A 24,285-nucleotide genomic window follows, 5' to 3' on the forward strand; every position below is an offset into this window, starting at 1 on the left:
ATGGAAGACCCTTCTGAGACTCGGCAGCCGGAACCCCTTGGAGTCCTGTGCCCCGCGGGGGCCGCCCTCTTCCTCTGCTACTGCCTGGCCGCCCTTGCCTCCTACCTGCTGGAGGTGGCTGGCCACCGCCTGGTGATCCGAGCGGCGGGGCCCCACCTGCCTGCCCGGCTCTCCGCCGCCTGGTTCGGCTACCAGGTCGCGACCGATGTTGTCTTCATGCTCCTCCTGCCGCTGGGCCTCGCCTGGACGCCTTCCGGCTGGCCCCTGGGTGGCAGCTTTGGCCGCCTGGACCCCGGCCTCGCCTTCCTGACCTTCTACGCCAGCGGCCGCCTGCTGACCCGCGCGGCTGCCGACCGCTGCGCCTCGGCGCTCTGGCCGGCCTGGGCGCTGAGCCACCGCACGGCCCGCTGCGGGGTGTTCTGGGCCGGCGGCTTCTGGCTCCTGCTGCTGGTGCTGGACGTGCGGACACTGCGAGCCCCCAGGGGCCGGGTCACCTGGGTCGAGCTTCCTAACAGGACGTCCGTGGGGGAGCTGCCCCGCTTCTCCTCCAACCGGGCCCTGAACCAGCTGGTGTTTGGCTTTGGGGTGCCTCTCGGGGTGCTGCGTGCCATCCACAGCCTCCTGAAGGCCAAGCTGCGCCTGGCGAGGCTCACAGGGAGGCCCCCGCTGCTGGGGCTGTCGTGGGCCTCCGGGGCCATGTTGTTCCTCTGCTGGTTCCCCTTCCACCTGCTGCTGCTGCTGAGGCTGCTGGGGACCCGGGAGGCTGGGCTGGACATGGCAGAGGTCTGGGTGCTGCTCAGACCCCTGGGTCTCTCCCTGGCGGGGACCAGTGCCTGCTTCAACCCTCTGCTCTACGTGTGCGGGGACCAGGCCTTCAGGCAGCGGCTGCGTGGGGCCCTTTGGTCCTGCCCAGGTGGAGGGTCTGAGGAGGAGACAGGGGGGCTCGGGCACGGGATGGAGACCCAGCCTTCCTGTGAGGACCTGAGGGCAATTGCTGAGGGGCTGAGGACTGAGAGGGGGAGAGGGAGAGGGATCGGGGGGCACTTGCCATCTGTTTATCCTCTGCAGAATAGGGGATGCTGATGGAGTGAGAGACGGTGAGGTGAATACGTGGAGGTGGGGGTGAGGCAAAGACCCAGAGAGAAGGGGAGACCCAGAAGAAGGGGGACAGGGGCCCATAGACAGGGAACCAGGACCCAGATGGAGGGGGACAGGGACCCACATAGAGGGGGACAGGGACCCACACAGAGGTGGACAGGGGCCCAAATGGAGGGGGACAGGGGCCCAGATGGAGGGGGAGAGGGGCCCAGACAGAGGGGGACAGGAACCCAGACAGAGGGGGACAGGGGCCCAGATGGAGGAGGACAGGGGCCCAGACAGAGGGGGACAAGGACCCAGACGGAGGGGGACAGGAGCCCCAAGAGAGAGAAGGTGAAGTGGAAGCAGCAGGAGCCGTGGGTGGACACTGCTGGGATGGGAGCATGTAGTCTTGGTGGCAGACGGTGGCCAAGTCCGGGAGCTGAGGTGAGAGACAGGTCAGGCTGTCCGGAAGGACCCAGTGGGAGACAAGACAGAAAAAGGTATGGAGACACAGACCCGGGGAGAGACAGAAACAGGGAGAGACAGAAACAGGGAGAGCCCTGGGACAGATGGGAACAAAGCTGGCCTTGGGCTGGAGGACAGGATAATGAGTGGTTAGAGAGACAGCGGGACAGGGAGACAGAGCCCAGCGAAGGACAGAGATGCAGGACTGGATCTAAAGATGGGAATGCAGACGCGGGGCAGGAGTTTGGAACTAGAACCCCAACCAGCCCAGTCGCCGTGGGACTGCACAATACCCGGACATGGGACATTCAGGTCTAAAACCGGGACAGTCCCAGGCACATCGGGATGCCTTGGTCCCCCAGGTAGATAGGGTGACACAGTACAACACCAGGCCACCAGATTTCCTGGGTTCTCAGGGCCTTCGGTACCATTTGTCTTCTCCTGAAACACGTGCATACCTCCTCACCACCCCTGTGGGGTCCCTGCCCTGGGAACTGAGTTGTTTGCTGTCTTCCCTGTTCAAACTCCCAAATGCTTTCAAACTAAAGGTTAATTTCTTTTCTCTCCACTGAGCCCCGGGGGGGGAATCTATCTCTTTCTGTCTTTGGGAAGCGCTTTGCAGTGATGCCTCTTGACCCTATTTGTGCATTAGACTCTCCAGGGGGAGCTTTTAACATCCAATCGATGGCCAGGCCCGATCCCCAGGCGCTGTGGTTTTCGTGGGCCAGGGTGGGTCGGGGCTCTGGAAATTTCAAAAGCCCCCCAGGGAAACCCACAGGCCTCCAGGCAGAGCCCCATCCCTCTGCCGTGCCTGCGGCTGAGAAAATGCAACCGCGATGGCTCCCAGGGGACCCGGAAACCCAGCACTAAGTGGTTGAAAAACCTGGGGGACGCAAAGACAAACGTCTTTGTCAATAAATTGTTTTGCACACACTGACAGCCACGACTCACACTGGGGGGGTCCAGCAGGAGTCAGAGTCTATTCTGTGCCTCCTTCCCACCTCAAGCCCCCAGTTATAGTCACCAAGAATGGGAGAGGAGAGTGGCAGGGGGTTGGGAGGGAGTAGGCAGACCGAGCCTCCCGCTGATAGGGAAGGTGGCAAAGGGCACTCCAGGCAGTGGGCACAGCATGTGCAAAGGCACTGGGGCATGGCGTTAAACAACCCATCTCTTAGCTAACTGTGGTATATGGATATGCCACGGTGGGGGCTTGGAAGGTGGATGCCATTTGCCAAAAGGAAAGACTGCAGGGATCCAGGTCACACAGCCTTCAGTGCCAGGCTGAGAGTACCGTGACTGTTGTCTGGGGGGGTGGGGGGGGCTGGGGAGCCGCGGGAGGGCTGTGAGCAAGGAGGGAGAGGGTCAACTTTGGGTGTAGAAAGACCCCTGAGAAGAGAAATAAGGGGCTGAAGCGAGGGTCCAAGGTAGCCCAGGCAGGGAGGTGGGGGGACGAGGGGGTGGAAACAGCAAGGACCCCGCCTCCCTACGCTCCTTCCCCACTCAGAATACTGGTTTTGCAGAAACCCGCTTCCCTCCTGGACTGACAAACTTCTGGCTGGAAAAATGGTCCAACACTGCCCCTATGCGGTCACTCAAAGCATTGCAACCAAAGCCTCCCAGGCGATCACCAAGAACGCGGAACCAACCCGCCCCAAGTGTTTGTAATCATCCGTCACCCCCGGGCCCCCGCCCGCCCGCCAAAGTGGTAGTGCAACTACGATTCCACCTCTAATTAGAATTTTCTAGGTCTTTCTCGGGAAGCCCAGGATGTTCAGTCACCCTATTCAGAAGTCGCCTTCTCAGATCTTGGATTGAAATGAATAAAAAAATTAACCCTCACCTGAGGGTATCTTTTTATTGATTTGAGAGGGGGCAGAGGGAGAAACATCTATCAGTTGCCTTCCTTACGTGCCCCAAGCGGAGATCAAACCTGCAACCTTCTGGTGTATGGGGACGACGCTCCAACCAACTGAGCCACCCGGCCACTGCTCTTTCTTTTCAGATGGGAAAGTGGCTGCAGCTCTGGCAAAGGCTGAGGCGTCACCCACGGCTTTGCACCTGCTAGGGATGGGGGTGGGGGCGGGGCAGGGGAGGAAGCTATCGGGGAGCCGGAATTGGCTCTGCCTTGGACGTGCGGAGCATTGACAGTGAGTGTGGAAGGTTGAATAGGAGTTTACAGAGACAAGAGAAGACTTGTTGATATAACAAAGGAGATGATAACTGCAGGCCCTTTGCTGATCACAGCTTCCATTCTTGTCTTTGATCTCAGGCTGTCTTTGCTGTGCCCTTCTGGGGCCCAGGGGACAAAATTTTTTATCTTTGCCTGCCTGATAAGAAAACCAGGACTCAGAGAGAAGGGGTGAAATCTGATGTGCAGAGTCTGTGTTGGTAGCAGCTGGTGAATCGGCCCTGCTCTTTCTCTCTGCTGGGTTCTTGCACCTGAAGTCGGAATACCCTTCCCCTCTCTAAAGACTCCTGACAGACTCCTACTCATCCCTCAAAACCCAGCTCAAATGCTGGGCCCCTCAGCTCAAGAGGGGAGTGACAGAGACACACAGAGACACCATAGAGAAAGAAAGCCAAGGAGAGAAGGGGCTTGACTTGCCTTCTAGCCCCAGGGACATCCAGGAGCCTCCTTCCTCAGACCCAGGGGTCCGGGCCCCCGGCCCCTCCTCCCTCAGACCCAGGGGTCCGGGCCCCCGGCCCCTGCACCAGAGCTGGCCCAAGAGGCTGGGATGAAGCCGGATGTGCTGGTTCAGTCACATTTATTTGACCTCAGACGCTGGAGTCATGGTCAGGGTGGAGGCGGGGCTCTTGGCATAAGCTGCCCTGTTTCTTCTCATTGCTGAGCCTGAGAGAGAAGGAGGGACAGACACACACAGAGATGTAGGAGAGAAAGGGAGGCCAAGATGATCAGCTGAGCACCAGACAGACAGAGACCCAGCCCGCCGCTGGTCCTCCTCCGGCTCACCTTGTTGAAGAAGTAGATGGAGGACAGGATGGTGAACACAGCAATGGCCAGCGTCACGTTCTGTGGGGAAGGGTCAGAGGTCAGACCCTCCGCTCCCTCCCCTGCTCCAGGCCTCCCTCTCCCCGCCATTGCCATCCTCACTTCTTGGAGGTTCACGGCCATGAGTCCTGAGTCGCCTAGTCTCTTGACCTCCCTCTGCTTTGCTTGGGCCCCAGAGACAGAGAGGTGATCAGCCAGCTGAACCTGAGAGGGGGTTGTCCGGGGGACCACAATGGTGGCCGTGGTGACGGAGAAGGGCATTCTGGGTAGAGGGCACACTGGGGCAGAGGCCTGGAGGCCTGGGGGATTTCACAGTATCTGAACTTGGCATCAGGACGTTGAGATAAGAGAGCCCAGACCCTGCACACTACAGGGGCGTCACAGGGACAGCTCCGGTGGCCAGAAGTGTCTGGGAGCCGGAGGAGCCAGCTGGATGGCTCAGGCGTGGCTCCCTCCAGCCGTGTCTGCCAGACGCAAGGCCAAGAGGCACGGCAGAGGCTGGCCCGGACATTCCAGAGCCTGGTCACCGGGGTTGGGGTGGCAGCGGCAGTTTCAAGGGTAGACATGGCGGTGGCGGCAGCATCCCCAGCTCGGCCACAGGGATGCTCCCGCAGGCCACCGCCATCGCCGAGGTTTCCTCTGACAGCCCTCCTATGGCTTCTGTCTCCCTAACTCTCTTTTTAAAGCTCATGACGCCTTTAGGTTCTCTCCGGAAACCCAGAGAGAAACAGGGCAGTTGTCTCATGACCAACCACGGAGCCCATCTCACTAAAAGCGAGTTCTAACCCCCAAATGAATACCCACGGTGCTGCGTGGTCATTTACGGAACGTATATAAAGTATATTTCCTGGGAAGCAGTGACTCAGGGTTTGGTCCCTCATTGTCTCCGCGACTGTATGCAACGTAACTCATGGGAATGACAAGAATCAGCTGTGAAAGGATACATCGGGGCCCAGCCAGAAAACTCCAGAAGGCAAGTCATTCCACAGGGCAAGTCTGTGCACCAAACGCACACACACAAACCCAAAGGCAAGTGCGCTTTCTGCGTTTGACAAAAATCCATGAGAGACATGTAAGCGGATGCAAAGGCTGATCTGAACTGGGTCCTGCTTTGGACAAAGCCACGGTCCACGATATTGGCGGCGAAATCGAAGACCTTTGAAAGGCGGTTGGGGATTAGGAAGGAGGAGACATTAACTGAAGAATGCAGGTTACAAGACAGCACGTCCGGTGTGATCTCATTTCGGTAAAAAGTATGTAGGGGAGTCCCTCTCTATATCACGGTTCACTTACCGCGGCCTCACTGTACCGCGGGATTTTAAAAAATGTTATATTTAATTATTTATCGCGGATTTTCACTATATCGTGGGATTTTGCCGTACTATACAGTAAATACTAAAATAAACGTAAGGTTCCTACTTCGTGGATTTTCACGTATCGTGGGATTTTGCGGTACTGTACAGTAAATAGTAAAATAAATGTAAGGTTCCTACTTCGTGGATTTTCACGTATCGTGGGCGGGTCTAGAACATAATACCTGCGATAAGTGAGGGATCACTATATATCAATGAAAAGTGCGTGGAAAATCTGGCATGGCATTCTGTTTTCTTTGCTCAGGCTGCTATAACGGAACACTGAAGATGGGGGCCTTACACACAGCACACATGTGTTTCTCCCGGTTCTGGAGCCTGGAAGTCCAAGTTCCAGGTGCTGGCCGATTAAGGGTCTGGGGAGAGCCTGCTTTCTGGGTCACAGCCAGCCAGCCGGCTTCTCTGTGTCCTCACAGAGCAGAAAGGGTAAGGGAGCTCTGGCGGCCTCCTTTCTAAGGACATAAATCCTATTCAGAGGGGCCCCACCCTCATGAGCTAATAATGTCCTCCCAAAGGCCCCACCTCCTCATACCATCCTCTTGTGTGTGTGTTGGGGGGGGGGGTCAGGATTCCGACATATGGATTTTGGGGGGGACACAGGAAGCAGGCTGAAGAGGCATCTTTTATTTGTTGAAAGAGCTTCACCAAGGAGCCGGCCTCCAGGACACCCCAGTGATCCTCACTTTCTGGTGTTCAGGCCCCATGTAGTCCCCCTCCCACATTGAAAAGGACCCACCTGTGAAAATAAGACAGAAATGGGGAGGGTGACTTCTGTGGCTTAAGGGACACTGCTATCTCCTGAGTCACCAGTCTGGGAGAAGCCGGCCATGTTGTGAGGAAGCTCAGGAAGCTCTGTGGAGAGGCCCACGTGGTGAGGGGCCAAGGTCTCCTGCCAACAGCCATGTCATTAAGCTTCCAAGTGGCTCTGCTGGCCCCTGTCAAGTTTCCCTAGGACGGTAGCCCTGGCTGATGGCTTGAGCACAACCTCCCAAGAGACCCCAAGCTGCAATCACCAGCTAAGTCACTCCCAGTTCCCTGACCCATAAACTCCGTGAAAGAAAGTAAATGGCTATTGTCTTCAGCCACTATGTTTTAGGGTACTTTGCTACCAAGCAATAACTAATGAATAGCATATATGCAAAAACCCTGTTCCAAAGAACTGAAGAGACTGGAACACATTTAATTCTCTGAGCAACTTGCAGAGGAACCAATTTTATGAATGAGGAAACTGAGGCACAGAGAGGTGCAGTAACTTGCCCAAAGTCACACAGCCTGTAAATGGTGAAGTCAGGATTTGAACCCAGCCTAACTCCAGGGTGGCTTTGCCCAGCTGTGCATGAACATCCCGATTCTTCACTGGAAGATGAAATCTCATGGAGCCTAGGAGATCCTCAAAGATCCCCAACATTTATGGGGCGAGAGAGGAAGAACGAACTGAGGTGCAGGGTGCGAGAAGGGAGCAGAGACTATCAGTCTAGAATGTGGGGCGGGGGTGGAGGTCTCCTTGCCTCTGTGTCCCCGTTAAGGGCACCTGGGTTCAAAGTCCACCTTTGCCTGCTGCTCATTAGCTGTGTTCCCTCAGTCAAATTACTTAACCCTTCTGTGCCTTGGTGTTCCCATCTGCACCGTAGCAACACCTCCTGGGGTTGTGGGAGATTAAACGGGTTGGTCCATGAATTAATGAGCTGGCAGAGGCCCCTGGGGAGCTGGCTCCCAGGGAGGCGTGCCGGGACCCGCTCTCGTGGGGGCACTGGGGGAGGTAATGGGCAGGTGTGGCTGCGGCACAGCCGGAGGGCTGAGCTCAGCGTCTGGCTGTGTGGACATGGCCGGGCCAGGGTTTCAGGGCCACCCCGTGGGACCTCTCCTGCTCCTGCTGCTGCTCCCGCTCCAGGCCCTGCTGGAAGGACCCCTGGTGTTCGTGGCTGTGGTGAGGTGCCCCCACCCCAGCCTGGCCCCTCACCTCCCCCAGGCTGGCCCTGATCTGCTCCCCTCCCCAGGTGTTCCGCCATGGCGACCGGGCCCCACTGACTTCCTACCCCACCGACCCCCACAAGGAGGCTGCCTCCACCCTGTGGCCGCGAGGCCTGGGCCAGCTGACTTCGGTGAGAAGCTGGGGGTGGGAGTGAGTGATGGGGCCAGGCGGGGAGGGAGGGGTCTGCTGAGCCTGCTCTGTCCTCAGGAGGGGGTCCGTCAGCAGCTGGAGCTGGGTCGCTTCCTGAGGAGTCGCTATGAGGTCTTTCTGAGCCCTGAGTACCAGCGGGAGGAGGTACTGCCATGTTGACCTTCACCTGGTCTCCTGACCTCCCACCTCTGACCCCCACCTGACTCCAGTGCTCTCCTGGGCCTCTATCTCTGGCCTTTGATTCCCATCAAGCCGATGTCTGATCTCTGACTGCGAATCATGGACTTACCCACCCCGCCTTTGACCCCATCCCAATCTGAGTCACATCTTGATCTCTGACCTCTGAGGTCCATCAACTCTGGCTTATTTTTCTGGCTTTTACTTCTGTTTTTTCACTCTCACTGTCACCAACCAGATCTTCTGCTCTCTACCCTCTCACTCCAAAACTTGACTGATTCTGTCTTTAACCTTCATTGAAGCAACTTGCCCTCATGACCTCTGACCTCTGACCCCAATGGGCACATACTGAACTCTGACCCCATGCCCTCTATCCCACTCTCCTAATCTTGACCTCCAGCTTCCAGCAAACATCCATTCTGATCTTCCTTTTTGACTTTTTTTTTCCTATTGACTCAACTGACCTCCTTAATACTATACGCCCACCCAGCTTCTGACCTCCAATGGGACTGCTCCTGCCACTGACCTCTGACCTTTGACCTCCACTTCCAACACTGATGCTCAGACACTCAGATATGCTTATATTTTGACTCTTGACACCTGACGTTGGACTCCAAAGTGTTTGGTTTGCCCCTGCAGCCAACCTCTGACCCCGACTGCGGTCCCCTTGCCTACCCTCTCCCGTGCCCCCCAGGTGTATGTTCGCAGCACAGACTTTGATCGAACACTGGAGAGCGCGCAGGCCAACCTTGCAGGGCTGTTCCCCGAGGCCTCCCCGGGGCGCCCCGAGGCTGCCTGGAGGCCCATCCCTGTGCACACGGTGCCCGTCACGGAGGACAAGGTCAGGGGACTGGGCAGGGCTGGGGTGGGAGGAATGGAAAGAGGCAGAGACCTGAGGAGAGGGCCAGAGGCTCAGAGAGGCAGTGCCGGGTTTGGCGGGGCAGCTCCTGGGGGACCGGGCTGGCTCGGAGCAGCAAGACTGTCCCCCAGCAGAGCTGTCCAGATGGGTGGGTCACTGCCCCCATGCTGTGCCCTGGGTCTGGCAGACAGGGCCACCCGACCCCGACCCCCACCCTGTCATGCTGTGTCTCTCTGAGCCTCCGTCTCCCCCAGCTGCTGAGGTTCCCCACGCGCAGCTGTCCCCGATACCGTGAGCTGCTGCGCGAGGCCACAGAGGCTGCCGAGTACCAGACGGCCCTGGAGGGCTGGGTGGTGAGCCGGGCGGCCGCGGCACAGGGCGGGGAAGGGGGTGGAGGTACGCCGGTCTCACCTCCTGGCCCGGTCCGTCCAGGACTTCCTGGCTCACCTGGAGAACTGCACGGGGCTGTCGCTGGTCGGGGAGCCACTCCGCAGGGCGTGGAAGGTTCTGGACACCCTGATGTGCCAGGTCAGCCCCCGGCCCACCCACCCAGCCAAGTGGTTTAAGGGCACCTGGGTTTGAACCCCAGCTTTGCTGCTCAATCCCATGTTCCCTCAGGCAAGTCACTTGACCCTTAGTGCCTGCTTCCCATGTGCACAGTGGGACTGGTGACCCCGGTAGGAACAGCCCCTGGGGTTGCTGAGAAGACTAAGATGGGTTAATCCATGCACTGCATTTAGAACAGCGCCTGGCGCTCGGTGAGGTTTGCCATTTCTCTTTGTGGTTCCGTTGACCAAGCGGCGCCCCGGCCCCAACCTGGGCAGCGGGAGCTGGCTTGGAACGCGTGATGCGCCTCATAGGCTTGGTCCCTCTGCTGCGTGGCACTGTCCCTCACTGCACAGTGGGACTAACCGTGTGTATGAATGACGGAGGGGCTGCCCCAGGCCCTGCGGGTGTGAGAGGGCACCACCCAACCAGTCCAAAATCCCCAATGTCCGAATTCTGAAGCATCACTGGGCCTAGGCTTACCGAGAAGGGCATCTGGACTGAGGAATGATGGTGATTACTAATAATAATTGTGCAGGCCACAACTTCCCGGCCAGACCCAGCCCGTGAAGGGTTCAGATGGGGGGTGGGAGGGAGGATAGCAGGAAATGGGGACAAGCACAGGCATCGGGAGGACAGGAGGGGTGCCTGGAGAGCTCAGGCCCTCCCAGACACATTGTCCTCACTCCCCGTCTCTTCCCAGCAAGCCCACGGCCTCCCGCTACCATCCTGGGCCTCCCCGGATGTCCTGCGGACACTAGCCCAGATCTCGGCTTTGGATATCGGGGCCCATGTGGGCCCGCCCCGGGCGGCAGAGAAGGCCCAGCTGACAGGGGGTGAGGCATGGGGCCTGGAGGCAGGGAGGCCCAGGCATCTTCCTCTGGGGGTCTCAGCGCCCTGTTTGTGCCCCCCTCAGGGATCCTGCTGGACGCCATCCTCACTAACTTCTCTCGGGTCCAGCGCCTGGGGCTGCCCCTCAAGATGGTTATGTACTCGGCTGTGAGTCTCTGGGGGGGGGGCGCAGAGGTGAGGGGGTGGCGGTTTGAGTGAGGAAGACCCAGTGGTCTCAGGGGACCCTTAGCCCAGTGTGCCGGGTCCCTCGTACCTGCAAACCACCCCCTTGGACCACGGATCACTAGAGGTATAGCGTCTGGAAGGAGGGAGGAGGTGGCGTGCTGGGCGAAAGAAGGGGGCTCTTCTGGCCCGACGGGCGGATTAAGCCAGCCGTCTGGCCATGCTTTGCGCCCATCTGGCCAATCTTGATGGAATGAGCGCCTGTAACTGGCGGGGCTGCCTCCAGGGTGCGCAGGCTTGGGAGGCTCATGTGGGAGGCTGCGGGGTGCACGAGGCTAGAGCTGGGGACGGACGGAGGGCGCCTGAGAGGAGCCGGCTCAGCCCCAATCCGCCGGCAGCACGACAGCACCCTGCTGGCCCTCCAGGGGGCTCTGGGCCTCTACGACGGCCACGTGCCACCCTACGCCGCCTGCCTGGGCTTCGAGTTCCGGAGGCGCCTCGGGGACCCCGACGGAGACGAAGGGTGAGGAGCGGCGGCCCTGGGACTGGGCGGGGGCGCCTCTCAGGCGGGAGGAGGGATGGCGAGGCCGGCGGGGGCCACAGCCCACGCGCGGGCCCGGGACGCCCGGGAGGCGGCCAGGCCGGAGTCAGGCGCCCAGTTCTCCTTTCGGAGGATGCGCTTCGCGGGCTGCAGGTCAGAGGCCGGGAGGTGGGCGGGGGACCCCAGCCACGGCCTCCTCTCCCGCTGCAGGAACGTCACCGTGTCCCTCTTCTACCGCAACGACTCCGCCGGCCCGCCCCTGAGCCTCAGCCTCCCCGGGTGCCCCGCGCCCTGCCCGCTGGGCCGCTTCCGCCAGCTGACCGCGCCGGCCCGGCCCCCGGCTCGCGGGGTCCCCTGCCACGGCGCCCAGGAGCCCGCCGCTCCCATGGGTGAGGCCTCCGCGTGGGCGCGGGGGCGGGCGGGGCCCAGTACCGAGACTCACCCCTCCCCTTCTCCCTGCAGCGGCCGCGGTGCCCCTGCTGGCTGGGGCCGTGGCCGTGCTGGCGGCGCTCAGCGTGGGGCTGGGGCTGCTGGCCTGGAGACCTGGCTGCCTGCGGGCCTGGGGAGACCCCGTGTGAGCTGCGGAACCGAGCACCGCCCCCCCTCTCGCTGCCCCCGCACCCCAACATGTCTGCTCACCCGCTGCGCTGGCTCCCGTGACTGACTTACTCTGTCCATTCGTGCGGGGGGCGAGGCGGGGGGCGCCGAGGGCTGCGGGGTCTGGAAGCCGCGCGTCCGTGCGCTCGTGCACCGCCCGGGTACACGCATGTGGTGCAAGTGCAGACGTTGGCGTGAGTGTTTCTGTACCTGACCCTGTGCGTGCAGGTGGCTGCCTGCCGGTGCATCTGCATGTGTGGCGGGCACGTGCAGCCTGTTGGTACGCGTGTAGGCGCCTGTGTGGGGAATGTGCCTGGGCGCATGTTTCCACACACGCATAACATGTGGCAAGGACATGGGGCTGCCATGTGCAGGCATGACCCATGTGCACGCACTACCTGACGAAGTTGCGCCTGCGCCGTGGGTCACAGGTCAGACTCAGTGCCTCGAGATGAGCGGCAGCAGGGGCGCTCCGCGGTCCTAGGGAGCGGGTCAGGCCTGTCTCGCACAGGGAAAGCTCCAAGCCTGGCTGCCCCCAACGCTGCTCACTCAGCACAGACCCTGAGGCTGTGATTCTGGGCAGGCGACTGCCCTGTCCCTGAGCCAAGCCTCAAATTCGGCAGACCACACTACCTCCAAGGTTAGCATCCCGGGACAGGCAGAGGTATGGCTGGTACCCTTCTCTCAGGCATGCCACCTGCCCACTTGGGTCCCAGTCCCACTGGCCACATTTCAGTGGCTCCTCGGCCATACGTGTGGCTGGTGTGCAGACAGTGGTTAGGGCTACCGCTCACCTAACGGTGGAACAGCAGGCCCGTGGGTGCTTGGTGTGGCCCAGGCGCGGTCCTGGCCAGCATTCATGCTCCGGCATTCAACCCTCCACACTGCAGGGGAGGCCCTGCCCCCTGCCACCAACCCCCCACACCAGGCACCATCGGACAAACGTGAACACCCCGCATTAGAACACTGGAGATGGGCACCCTGGTGTGCGAGGGCACTGTCACTGGGTGCCCATTACATGTGGTAATGTTGGAGGATCAGAGGTGGGAGGATTGTGGCTGAAGTCATTTCAGCTTCCAGGACCTCCCAACCTCCACTGGGGAAAGCAGGACACTGACCCTCCCCAGGACTGAGAGACGAAAAGGGCTGGAACTAGCAAGCTAGCCCTACCCGGGCCTACCCACTTCCCAGCACTGTGGGCAAGGATTATGCCCTGAGCCTTCAAGGTGGGCTCGCCAGGAGTACCCACTGCTGGGGAGCCCCCCACACCCCACCCATCACTGCCACCGGAGGCACAGAGCAGTCACAGGCCTTAGAAGTGAAAGGCAGCCTTGCCCCAGAACACCCTCTGCACTTCCTGGTCCTGGGAAGAGACTGCCCTTCTTCCTCAGAGATCTGGGGAAGACCACTGAGCTCGGGCGGGTCTCCCGCCCTGTTGCCGAGCAGCCGCTCACATGGCCCACGGAGACAGGACCCCCAGCCCCGGGCCGCCGTGCACCTACATGTCCTGGCCGTGCCCTGCAAGGGTCCCGGATCCGGCTTCACATGGGGGCTGCGGCACATACAGGGTCCACACGCAGCCACTGGTGCTATTTAAACATATCTTCCCCACCCCTGGGTGTGCTCAGCACTGACTTCCAGGGCCATCCGGCCTCAGAGAACCGAGGTACTGACCAGAGGCCACACAAGCTGCCGGAGAAACCGCGAAGGACTGGCCTGGCCGTCCTTCCCCCACGCAGGTGAACAGCAAGTCTGCTTTAAGAGGGAGAGGCACTGCAAAGCGGTCTTAAGAGAAAAGCCACACGACAAAGTGTCTTTAAAACCCAAGTGTATATATGATTAGTGTTAAGTAAAAACAATGCATTAAAAATAAGCAAAAAGAAAAAGCCTCAGGAAAAAAGGTACAAACCTCATGTTGCGGGCCCATGGGCGGAGGGGTGGGTGCCCACCCACCATGCCATTTGGGCTGAAATGCTGGGGTCTAGTCGCTGTGCCCTCAGCCAGCTCCGGCCAGTGACACCCATGGCGTGCCTACGGGCAAGGACACATTCTTCTGGGCTCCTCAAAAACTATGTGAGGGTGGCCTGCCCACAGGAGGCTCGAGAGCAGGTGGGAGGTCCCTCCGTCCATCCTGGTTCTGTGTCATCACTACAGGCACCCAGCCCCCTGCCCTGCTGGCTCCCTGGAATCCAGCCTCCCTCCGGGCTCTAGTCAGGGCGCACGGGCGGGTCCTCCCCACAGGCCTGATCAGAGTAGGGGGGCGGCGCGGGCTGCTCCTCCGCCAGCATGAAGGCCGGGTGGCTGCGGCTGCGCTTGGCCTCTTTGATGTACAGCTCCAGGAGGACCTTGGTGGGCTGCTTGTCCACCCTCTCCTTGGGCACGCCGTGGCTCAGGAGCCAGCCCAGGAGGTCCTTGCGCGTCGGATTGGGGCCCAGCATGAGCTTGGCGCGGCCCGGCTGATTGTGGCGCCAGAGCAGGCCGACATCGGCGATGGCCTGGATCTCCATCACCGCCTCCAGCACCGTCATGCCCTTGACCAGCAGGCTGACCAGTGAGAGCCGCAGCTCGGAGGGCGCGGCCGTGAGCAGGCGCCGCTGCAGGCGGTGGGTGAAGGGCACGTCCTCGGGCGCAGGCCCCGGTGCCGGCTCGGCGGGGAGCGGGGACGCGGGCTCGTGGTAGATCCAGTCCAGCATGCCCAGCTCGCGCACCAGCTGGATGCCCTCCTCCATGGTGGTCCAGGGCCGGAAGGGCAGGTCGGTGGCCTCGAAGTGCGTGAAGGACTCCCAGCGCTGGCGCCAGGCCTGCAGCAGCCAGGTGAGCAGCGTCTTGCAGCTGCCCTGCAGGCCCTTGCAGCGGTAGTTGAAGATGGTGTCGCCGGTCAGGTCGCCCAGCAGCGTCAGCTCCCGGGCGTTCAGGGCCAGGGCCGAGCCGCCCTGGTCATACACGCGCAGGATCCAGGTGATCATGAGCTCACCGGGGTTCTGCTTGAAGCGCCGCGAGATGGCCAGGAGCTCGGTGTACGTGTAGTAACAGTCCCCCCGCCCCGCCTGGTGGGGCGCCAGCGCTCGCTCGGCCATGGTCCCCGCTGCCCTGGAGGGAACAGCAGGGAGCCCGAGGGGCGCTGCCACGGGAACTGTGGGCAGGGAAGGACACAGAGGCTCAGGTGGGGGAAACCATTACAGCCCCTTACACTCCCCAGAGCCGGGGCCCCTCAGCCCCCGGGTGTCAAAGGTCCCGGGGGGCACAGTGCTGTCATGGGAGCTCAGAGCCCAGTGCTGGACATCACGGGGGGCCCCAAGCACAGACCTTTCAGGACTCAACACAGGGAGCCGCCCTGCAACTCCACAGCATCACTGTGGAGAGTCAACGAACCCAGTGCTTAGAACTCTGCCCGGCACCGCCTAACTGCTCAGCGTTTGCTTTTGCATTATTACCATGATTTATATTCAGAGTATAAATGAGGGAGCATCTTCTGTTCTTACCAAGAGGAAGCGCCCCCAGGAAGGAGTGGGGGAGGTGGAGGTGAGGGGGGGTGCAGGGAACCATGGCCCTCACCCAGCCCATCCCTAGAGCCGGGGCCCCTCAGACTCCAGGGGTCAAAGGTCCTGGGGAGGACACCATATCCTCAGGGGAGGTCAGAGCCCAGTGCTGGACCCCAAGCACAGCTCCCCCCCAACCTCACCGGCTCCTGCACCTGCCTCCTCTTACACGCCCGTCCCCCACTCATCTCTGCAGTGGAGACCACATACCTCAGGCTTGGCATGCAACTTTGGGGGAGTACGGGTGGGCATTAATGACCCCAGCCTACCGCCTCCTTGGTAGCTGGGGGCTCCGCTATAAGCCCAGGCCACAGCACTGATACTGGGGCCTCCACCTCAGCCAGGCCGACTTGCCACAAACGGCCGCTTAGGTCAAAGTGGCGGAAGTGTCCATCAAAACGAAGCTCCTCGGTTCTGCAGCCTCAGCTGCAGGGAAGAGGGGAACAGAGATCACCCCCATCACCCTGCAGCACCCTAACACGCATGAAGGCTGCAGAAATAAGGCTACTTCCCCCCTTAAAAAGGAGGGATGTGGGGAAACCAGAGCCTCTTTGTACGTCTGGGTCCTCAGCTGGGGAACAGGGACAAACCGGGCCCAGTTCACAGGGCTACCGAGGAGAGAACGAGCTAGTGCTCAGCACTGCGCCCGGCTCAGTAGGTGCTCAGCATGTCTTTTATTGTATCAATATCACCCTAATCTATACGTGTTATTATACATTTGTAACATTAGAAGCTTAACATGATTATTATAGTAAGAGGGTACCTCTTCTGCTCTTACCAAGAGGGGTGGTGGGGCTGCCGACTCCTGGGGAACCACCTGCGGACAGGAAGGAGTGGGGGAGGGGAAGGTCAGTGGGGTGCAGGGCACCCGTGGCCCCCGGTGCATCCCTCCCCAGAGCCCCTCAGACCCCTGGGTGTCAAAGGTCCCAGGGGAGCACCATGTCCTCAGGGAAGCTCAGCGCCCAGTGCTGGACATCACGGGGGCTCCGCTGCCCTAGCCGCCCTCCTCGCCCAGGTCCCAGAGCCCTTGCCCACAGCCCGCAGGGGATGACGCAGCCAAGAGCTCAGCGATCCAGGCCGCAGGAGTGACCCACAGTCGGCTGGGGCTGTCAGTGGCAACCCCTGGGCCTGCCTGCTGACACCTGCGGCACCGACCTAAGCCCGACCCCTGAATGTGAAAACAGATTCGCCCTGCAGTGAGGTGAAGGGGGCGCCTCCTCTGGCTCAGCTCCGAGGTGCCCGATGAGCCCTCCCCTGTACCCGCGTTCCCCACCCAGCTCCCTGAGCCTTTTGCTCTGGGGGAGTCCTGCGTTGCCATTCCTTGCTCTGTAACTTGGGAGGATCTGGTGAGTTAACCCTCAGGAAGTGGTGTGAGCACGCAGGAACCCTGAAAACCCAAGTTTTGTGGAAGAATGTGCTGTGCTGTCCAAAAGACAAAGACACTACTCAAATTCACATAAAATTAAAAAGCCCCGTTCCCAGTGGCACCTGTCACACTTCAGGTACTCAAGAGCCACACGTGGCCAGTGGCTGCTGGGCCGGACACCACGGAACAGAGCGTTTCGTCGGACCAGGCTGCCTTAGAAACCAAGAGACACTGGCTGGTGTGGCTCGGTGGACTGACTGCCCGCCTGCAAACCGAAGGGTTGCTGGTTCGATTCCCAGTCAGGGCATGTGCCTGGGTTGCGGGCTGGGTCCCTGGTTGGGGGCGCGCAAGAAGCCACCTATTGGTGTTTCTCCAATAAATGGTCCAGGACCCTCTTCCCCAGCCTGCTCTGGGCTTCCTGCCCCCCCGCCCCCCCCGCCAATACCCCTGGCCTGCGGGCACCTTCCCTCCCGCACACTTTCCCAGAAAGCCCCTTAGAGGGCAATGGCTGTGCAGAGCCTCGCAGAAGACACCTGGGCCAAGAGCATCAGCTCCCCTCGAAACACAGTTCGTGGCCAGACCACCCGCGTTCACCGCAGAAAGCAGTTTCCCCTCCCTCCAACGCCGCTGAGAACCCAGAACACTCTTTCTGTCCGGTTTCACCGCTGGGGTTCTCTCTACTCCTGACGTCCAAGGAGCAGAGGAAAGACCCTCCTGGAGCGGAGAACCCGTGCCTCTCGTTGGAGAACATGTATCCAGGCCCATTTTAGGATTTGGGTCTTTGAAACACGTGTGAAACATTTGCCCGACACAGCACTTCACTGTAACAATAGCCACTGTGGCCATGAAGGGGGCTTTAAGAACTGGATCTGTCTATGCGCACGTGACTCGCGGGGAGCTGTCTCTGCTGGGCTGGAAGATACATTGTACCCACGAGGGACAGCGATAACTCTGCCATCCCCGCCAGCCACTGTTTCTTCTGCTCCATCTGAAAACTGGACTTCTGATGAGTCCCCCACCCCAAACCCAAACTCGTGTATTTCTCCCTTTCGGAGACTGTGTATTTCATTTTTTCCACCCCCCTCCCCCGGCCCCGGGAGAGGACTCATCTGCTCCAGGCACAGAGGCTGAGGCTCACGAACAGAATCGCCTGACAGACACCTTCAGAGCCACAAGAGCAGAGCTGCCGCTGTTTGTATGTAAATGCAAAACATGACCATTGGCATACAAATTAGGTCCCAGGGATATGTGAAGTCACCCAAAATGTGGGTGATTACAGACCTGGGTGGGTCAGAGAATGGGAGCAAGGGTTCTTACCAAGATGGGGTGGTGGTGGGTGGCCCCTCAGCTCGAAGAAACCTGTAACACAGGAAGGAGCTGGTGAGGGGAGGGGGCGAAGAAAGTCTTGGGGGTCCAGAGAACATCAAAACCAGGGCCCCTCAGACCCCCAGGTGTCAAAGGTCCTGGAGGGCACTGTGTCCTCAGGGGTGATCGGAGCCCAGTGCTGAACATCATGGGAGCCCCAGTCTGCCTGCAACCAGACCCCCAGGCTACTCCCCTTCAGGGACAGAGACCACTGAACAAGCCTTTACATCAGGGTCAGCAATGGCATTGCCATTAAGCAGCAAATGCTATTTGAGGCACATAAGCAGCAACTACTTCGGACGGAAGTAAGAAATCTACTTTCAAACCTCGAAGCGCAAATACAGCAAACGCGGCGGCGTGACAACCGTTCAGCGTCAGCGTCCTCCCTGTATGTTTGAAGAATTCACTTAAAAAAAGCAAAAGGGCAGACAAAAAGCCACGCTGGGGACAATGGCCAAAGACGAACGGATGAGAAAAATCTTTCTGCCTGCGACACGGAAACAGGAAACTCATCTCGAGGGGCGCCCGCTGGGTCGCGCCGCAGCTCAGCAGCCGGGAGCGTAAGTCCCAGCCCCGCAGGGCCACCGGCCCGGAACCGGCATCCCACACACTCTTATTTGGGGTGCCTGTGTCAGAATGCTTCCCGAAGGTGAGCCAAGGCCCCGTTTGCTTTCTCCGAAGAGCGTTCCTATCTGCTCCTCGGCAGCCGGTAGTTCACTTAGAGACGCCACTGCCACCTTTTCCGTAGTGACCCCTGGGAGCCTAACCCCTCTCCCCATCGCCCCGAGTCTTTGTTCAAGGTTAGAAAAAAAAATGCCAGCCGCCCGGGATCAAAAAAAAAAAAAAAAGGGGGGGGGGCGATGTTCTAAGGAAAGCACGTGCAGCGAGCGCCGGCGGGAAATCTCAGCACTCGATGTCACGCGCGTCTTCCCGCCACCGCCCCCCCTACGCCCGCCCACCAAGAAAGACGGACAAGATGGCGCAGGCCAGCGACGTGGCGCAGCCAGTCCGCGCTGCAAAGAAGGGCTAGCCCGGTTCGCTCCGGCGGAAGGGCTCTCCCGTCTGTAAACACCCCCGAACCCCACCACCTTCATCAGACGCCATCGCCCGCCCCGCGGGGAACCCCCAGGCTCGCCTCTGAGCGCGTGCAGCGCCATTACAAAGGTCGTGATCCCAATCATGCGACCGCGAGGCCACCCCGTCGCAGCCCCGGGCACCTCATTACAAGCGCGGCCGAGACCCCAAAGTCCCCCCCCCCGCCCCGCCAAAATCAAGAAACGTGAGCGCACCACCTACCACTCACTTTCTCCAAGGCTGCGTGGGTTGCCTCGCGTCCCGCCTTATAGTGCGCGCCGCTCGCAAGGCCCGCCCCACTGCCAGGCTGGGCTTCCGTCTCGAGGCATCTAGTATAAGCGCCGGTGCCGGAAACACCACTTTGTTGTTTAGGAACTGGACAGTGCCTATCCCATTAGACTCTTCCTGGACAGGGCGTAAGACGTTGTCACTGAAGGCGGAGAATAACAAGCAAGGAAACATCGCCGCCCGTTGTCTTGTCATGAGCGTCAGGCAATTCTGTGGATGGCCCCAAAGGAGGACCGTGAAGGGGAAGGACCCCGAGTGGGGGCGGGGCCAGAAAGGGAAGCAGCTGGAATGGCCTGAGAGACAGCTGTGGCTGAAGGGGCGGGGCCGACACAGACGAAGTCCCAGCCGCAGAGTGTGGGGTGGGGCCAGAGCTGAGATTGACAGGGAGGGGTTCTGGGAAAGCGCCCGCGTGGCGCTCAGTTAGGGGTTGAGCCGGGCCGGCGGGATCGGGTTGTTTGTCTTTGGTTCTAGGGCAGGAGGAGGAGGAGGAGGAGGAAGCTGGGGTCCTGGACTTGCGGGGCCGTGACGGGGGCTGAGAACAGGACCCCTGGGGCTGCGGAAGGACTGGGTTCGGGGCTCACTTCCCGGTTTAGGTCGTCGGACACGAGGGGGCTTGGATTCTTGGCAGGATTCGAGCTCGAAGGCGCATCCTTCAGCAGACGGGACTGCAAACGTTTTTTCAAAGATGAAAAAATGACACTTCTCTATACCAAGTCCATTCACCAGAGGTCGCCACTGTCAGAAATTTGCTGTGGATTCTTTATAGCTCCCCGCGCGCGCGCGCACGCGCACTTGCATTTCCTTGGAGGAACAGAACACATTTTGTTTAGCCGATTCCCCGGGTCATTTGTTTTTTTATTCGTTCCTTCTCGTTGGGAGATCCCTCCCATTAAGTCTATAGTCTGAAGTCAAGGGAGAGACGCAAATGCCTCTCTTAGCAAAAGGAGGCGTGTCTTACCCTGTCCTCGCGCCGCGGAAAGCGAAATCATCGCTGTGGCGCAAGGCGGGGAGCGACCTGGCCCCCGGCCCCTCTCCGCGCCCGTCCCCTTCCTGTCTCTCCCTCGCCCAGGCTATGCTAGCCCGTTGGTTTCCCTGGGCTTCTAGGAACCTGTCGAGGACGTTTGTACCTCAGGACCTTTGCATTTGCTGTTCCCTCTGCCTGGAACTCTTTTCCCCAATGTAACCCCATGGGTCTCTCCCTCTCTTCAGCCATGATTCTGCTCAGATGTCACCTTAGCATAGCACCCCACCCCTTTGCTCTATCTGACAGACCCCCTCCTTCCCAGACTGGTCTCCCTTACACTCCTTTATTCCTCTTCATAGCACGTATGTATCCCCTAACATACCTAACTCTTTGTGTTTTATTTATTTATTTATTTTGTTTGTTTGCTTCCCAGCTGAAATGTCACTTCCATAAAAACAAGGATTTGGGTCCAGTGTGATCACTGCTATAGATCCAGAGTCTGGCACATAGTTACAGCTCAGTCTATGTTGAAAATGAACAAATTTGAGCTCTTGGTGGGTAGCTAAGTTGGTTAGAGCGTCGTTTCAATACGCCAAGGTTGCAGGTTTGATTCCCTGGTCAGGGCACATGCAAGAAGCAACCAATGAGTGCATCAATAAGTGGAAGGACAAGTCTCTCTCTCTCTCTCTCCACCTCCCTCCCTGCTTTCCTTTCTCTCATTCTATAAAATCAATAAAAAAATTTTAAAACATTAAAAGTAAGGGATGAAGCCTGAAGGGCTTGGGGAGGATCAGCTATTCAAAAAGCACCGATTGGGCGCCACCTGTATGCCAGGAACCATTGACCCAATTCTTTGTTGGCCTTGTGCCTCAAGTCTCTTTCCCTTGCATCCCTTCCCTCACCTCTACCCTTGAGTCCCATCCTTCTACCCTAGAGGGCCCAAGGGATGGCCCTGGGGAGGGATGGCAACTTCATGAACACTTGCAAGGTACTGAGCTGAAAGGATGGTCTGGGCAAAAATATAGATTTAAAAATGCCGATTAGTAATCTGAACAGGGGAGATTCAGAGGGGACTGAAAAAGGACAAGAGTCTTGGTGGGTGCGGGGGCCAGAGAGCAGAGTGGTTAGGTGCTTGGCAGGAAGCTGTGTGAGCGAGCAGGCCAGAAGTAGGGTCATTCCCACGTCCTAAATCCAGATGCCCTGCGGTGCCAGGGTGGACCAGAAATTAATGTAGTTCAGGTAGCAAAAGAAACCTGGGGGAGGAGGAAAGTAGAAGGGGTGACAAGTGGAGTTTGCCAGCCCAACCTTGACCCCAGTCCTCTCCCAGCCCAATCACACCCCCTACCCTGTCCCCAAACTCACCCCTAAACTCCAACTCAACCCCGTTCCCTACACTCTCTCTAACCCCTTTCCAAATCCAATCCCATCCCCAATTCCACCTCATCCTTTACCCTGTCCCCAAGCCCATCCCCAAGCTCCGAGACAGCCCTTTTACATACTTTCCCTGATCCCCATCTTCAAACCCAAACCGACCCCATTCCCTGCCCTGGCCCCAATCCATTTTCTACCCCAAACGCAACTCCGCCTGCATCCAGATCTCTTTACCACCCAGTCCCCATCCGTACCCCTGAACCCACGCACAAACCCAACGCCATCCCAGCGCAGACCTGTCATCAGGAAGAAGAAGATGCCAGTCCATGCCAGGTAGAAGCTGTGCCCCAGCCTGTAGGTCATGCCTTCCTGCAGGAACTCGCGGGCCTGCATCAGGTAGAACAGAATGCCCAATACCATGCTGATCCCTGTGTGAGTACAGGTGTTAGAAGGCTGGGCAGCAGGTGTGTGAAGATCCCCCCCTGGTCCCTAGTCGTGTGGCTGCCTGGGTCTTGCTCATTATTCTCCCACTTTCTTTCGCCTCCCTGTGCCTCCGCTCGCCAGCAGGATAATAGCTCCTGTCGATGTCATGCAGAACGATGCTGGGAGTACAAGCCTTGGTTTAAGCAGGCAGTGGTGGTGTCTAAAACCACAGGCTTTGGGGCCAAGTGACTGGAGCTCTTGTCCCGCCTCTGCCTCCCACCATAGGGCTGCCACTCCATCCCCCTGAGCCTCCCTTCCCTCATCTGCAAGGTGGGCATGATCCCAGGAACCACCTCCTAGGCTGCCTCGAAGAGTTAACGAGATCGGTACATTTCCTGGCAACACAACAAGCCCTCAAGAATCAAGACTGATTATTATCATGGTGCTGGGTCTTTCATTTGGGGCTTCTGAGGGAGCAGATAAGGAACTCTGTCATTCTGGATATTTTTAACTGTTTTGAAAGGACATGAATTAAAGATAATTTGTGAAAAGGGAAAGTTGGTGGGGTTTTTTTTTTTTTTTTTTCTCCAGGTAACGGATGGAGGTCTGGGTGATTTTTTCTTTATTTTATTGAAAAAGAAAATAGGAAGTGTTTTTCATTTAATTAAAAGGGAGACTAGGCGGAGATCATTTTCTTATAGAAAAATGTCCTAGTTTAGACGACATAAAACGGAGGCATTTCCTGCCCTATGGACCTTATTATATTTATTTATTTATTTTTAAAAATAATTTATTTATTTGTTTATTTTATTTTTAGAGAGAGGGAAAAGGAGAAAGAGAGGGAGGGAAACATCACTGTGTGGTTGCCTCTCACTCGCGCCCCCAACTGGGGACCTGACGGGCAACCTAATAACTTGTCCTGACTGGGAATCGAACCGGCGACACTTGGTTCACAGGCCGATGCTCAATCCACTGAGCCACAGCAGCCAGGGCTCCTTATTATATTTAAACAATCGGGAAGCTTGAATAGACAAACTGGACAAAGAACATTTGCTAATAAGGAAACAGGAAGTTGTGCGGTCTCCCTTCTTGGTCTTACTATCCTTCACCAAAAATGTTCTCTTGACGCACCCGAAAGTGGTGGCCAGTTACTATCAACAGAGACAATAGCCTTCCTTTCCAAATGAAAGTGCTCCCCGCTGCCTCCTTTCCTACCAAGTGTGGTTCGGCATGCAAGTGGGAGTTATTTGGGCAGGTGTATGGAGCTAAGGACACGGACCATGGCTACTCTCAAGTACTGACATTTTGTCGCTCCGTCCTCGTGACATCCCCGCATGGTAGGGAATTTTATCCCCACCCTACAGGTGAGGAAACTGTGGCTCAGAAGGAGCGAGCGGCTGGAACAAAACCACAGAGCCGGTGGGGGTGAGGGTGGGGGAGACAGGATGTGGGACGGGGCTGGACCTGGGAGTGGAGCTGGGTCCTGGGTAGGGACTGAGGGCTGAAGGGTAAGGATGGAGGCTGGGGCTGAGGCCGGCGCTGGGTCGTGGCTGGGGACGAGGATGCCTTGGAGACTGGCACGCGGACGGAGCTCGGAGCGGGGCAGAATGAGTTGAAGCGGGAGATTCACAGGTGATGGGGATGGGGCGGCAGCTGGGTATTGAGACGTGGAACGGCGTTGGGGTTGGCTTGGAGGTCGGAGAGAAGACGGAATCGGAATGGCGGTGGGGATAGGCATGGACATCGTGGACGGGGAGGCGGCTGAGTTCGAGGTTTGTTGCTGATGGAGATGAGAGGTGAAGGGGAGGCTGGTGTGGGGGCCGGGGAGGGGGTGAGGGCAGAAGGTGATCTTTGTTATTGGGCTGGGTTGGGAGACAGGATTTGGATCGGGGCTGAAGGTGGGGGTGGGGAGGGGGTTGGGCATCACGGTGGACACTGGGCAAGTGACGTGTGGCCTTGGTGTTCCCGACGGAAGGACCGCAGTGCCATGCCTGTCATGATGCTGATGATGATGCCGGAGAAGTCCAGTATGGGCAGGTTGTAGTTGGTGAAAAAGATGAGTTTTATGATCACGAGGCAGAGGCAGGAGCCAGTGATGCTGGCAACGAGGAGGG

General features: G+C 58.8%; 3 protein-coding genes, 4 non-coding genes and 1 pseudogene across 10 annotated transcripts; 2 read left to right on the forward strand and 6 right to left on the reverse strand.

Moving 5' to 3' along the window:
- LOC149995146 (putative G protein-coupled receptor GPR32P1) lies at positions 1 to 742 on the forward strand (annotated as a pseudogene).
- Positions 743 to 4,296: 3,554 nt separating this feature from the next.
- Positions 4,297 to 4,924, reverse strand: SMIM47 (small integral membrane protein 47). Its single transcript, XM_090260737.1, has 3 exons — positions 4,658 to 4,924; positions 4,517 to 4,576; positions 4,297 to 4,396 (listed from the first exon to the last, which is right to left on the reverse strand). The coding sequence occupies exons 1-3, from the start codon at positions 4,814 to 4,816 to the stop codon at positions 4,385 to 4,387; spliced, it is 231 nt and encodes a 76-aa protein (XP_090116863.1). The 5' UTR covers positions 4,817 to 4,924; the 3' UTR covers positions 4,297 to 4,384.
- Positions 4,925 to 7,747: 2,823 nt separating this feature from the next.
- Positions 7,748 to 11,822, forward strand: ACP4 (acid phosphatase 4). The gene is made up of 11 exons (XM_090260738.1): positions 7,748 to 7,852; positions 7,923 to 8,027; positions 8,105 to 8,191; positions 8,919 to 9,065; positions 9,338 to 9,436; positions 9,516 to 9,611; positions 10,333 to 10,465; positions 10,546 to 10,628; positions 11,042 to 11,166; positions 11,395 to 11,573; positions 11,647 to 11,822. The coding sequence occupies exons 1-11, from the start codon at positions 7,748 to 7,750 to the stop codon at positions 11,760 to 11,762; spliced, it is 1,275 nt and encodes a 424-aa protein (XP_090116864.1). The 3' UTR covers positions 11,763 to 11,822.
- A 1,770-nt stretch (positions 11,823 to 13,592) lies between these two features.
- LOC149995149 (Friend virus susceptibility protein 1-like) lies at positions 13,593 to 19,421 on the reverse strand. Of its 4 annotated transcripts, none has more exons than XM_090260651.1 (4): positions 19,348 to 19,421; positions 18,004 to 18,045; positions 16,099 to 16,137; positions 13,593 to 14,914 (listed from the first exon to the last, which is right to left on the reverse strand). In XM_090260651.1, the coding sequence occupies exon 4, from the start codon at positions 14,856 to 14,858 to the stop codon at positions 13,989 to 13,991; it is 870 nt and encodes a 289-aa protein (XP_090116777.1). In that variant the 5' UTR covers positions 14,859 to 14,914; positions 16,099 to 16,137; positions 18,004 to 18,045; positions 19,348 to 19,421; the 3' UTR covers positions 13,593 to 13,988. The 4 variants fall into 4 exon arrangements, with proteins under 4 accessions (XP_090116777.1, XP_090116778.1, XP_090116775.1 ...); XM_090260652.1 differs by having other exon boundaries at positions 19,355 to 19,377; XM_090260649.1 differs by lacking the exon at positions 19,348 to 19,421 and adding an exon at positions 15,531 to 15,746 and having other exon boundaries at positions 18,004 to 18,028.
- Positions 14,986 to 15,075, reverse strand: LOC149995150 (small nucleolar RNA SNORD88). Its single transcript, XR_016507955.1, has one exon. It is a non-coding gene; the product is annotated as a small nucleolar RNA SNORD88 (small nucleolar RNA).
- On the reverse strand, positions 15,357 to 15,444 carry LOC149995151 (small nucleolar RNA SNORD88). The gene has a single exon (XR_016507956.1). It is a non-coding gene; the product is annotated as a small nucleolar RNA SNORD88 (small nucleolar RNA).
- LOC149995152 (small nucleolar RNA SNORD88) lies at positions 16,216 to 16,307 on the reverse strand. Its single transcript, XR_016507954.1, has one exon. It is a non-coding gene; the product is annotated as a small nucleolar RNA SNORD88 (small nucleolar RNA).
- Positions 18,119 to 18,209, reverse strand: LOC149995153 (small nucleolar RNA SNORD88). The gene has a single exon (XR_016507953.1). It is a non-coding gene; the product is annotated as a small nucleolar RNA SNORD88 (small nucleolar RNA).
- Positions 19,422 to 24,285: the final 4,864 nt, after the last annotated feature.

Source organism: Furipterus horrens, unplaced genomic scaffold (assembly GCF_987537825.1).
Source record: "Furipterus horrens unplaced genomic scaffold, mFurHor1.1.pri manual_scaffold_13, whole genome shotgun sequence".
NCBI lineage: Eukaryota > Metazoa > Chordata > Mammalia > Chiroptera > Furipteridae > Furipterus > Furipterus horrens.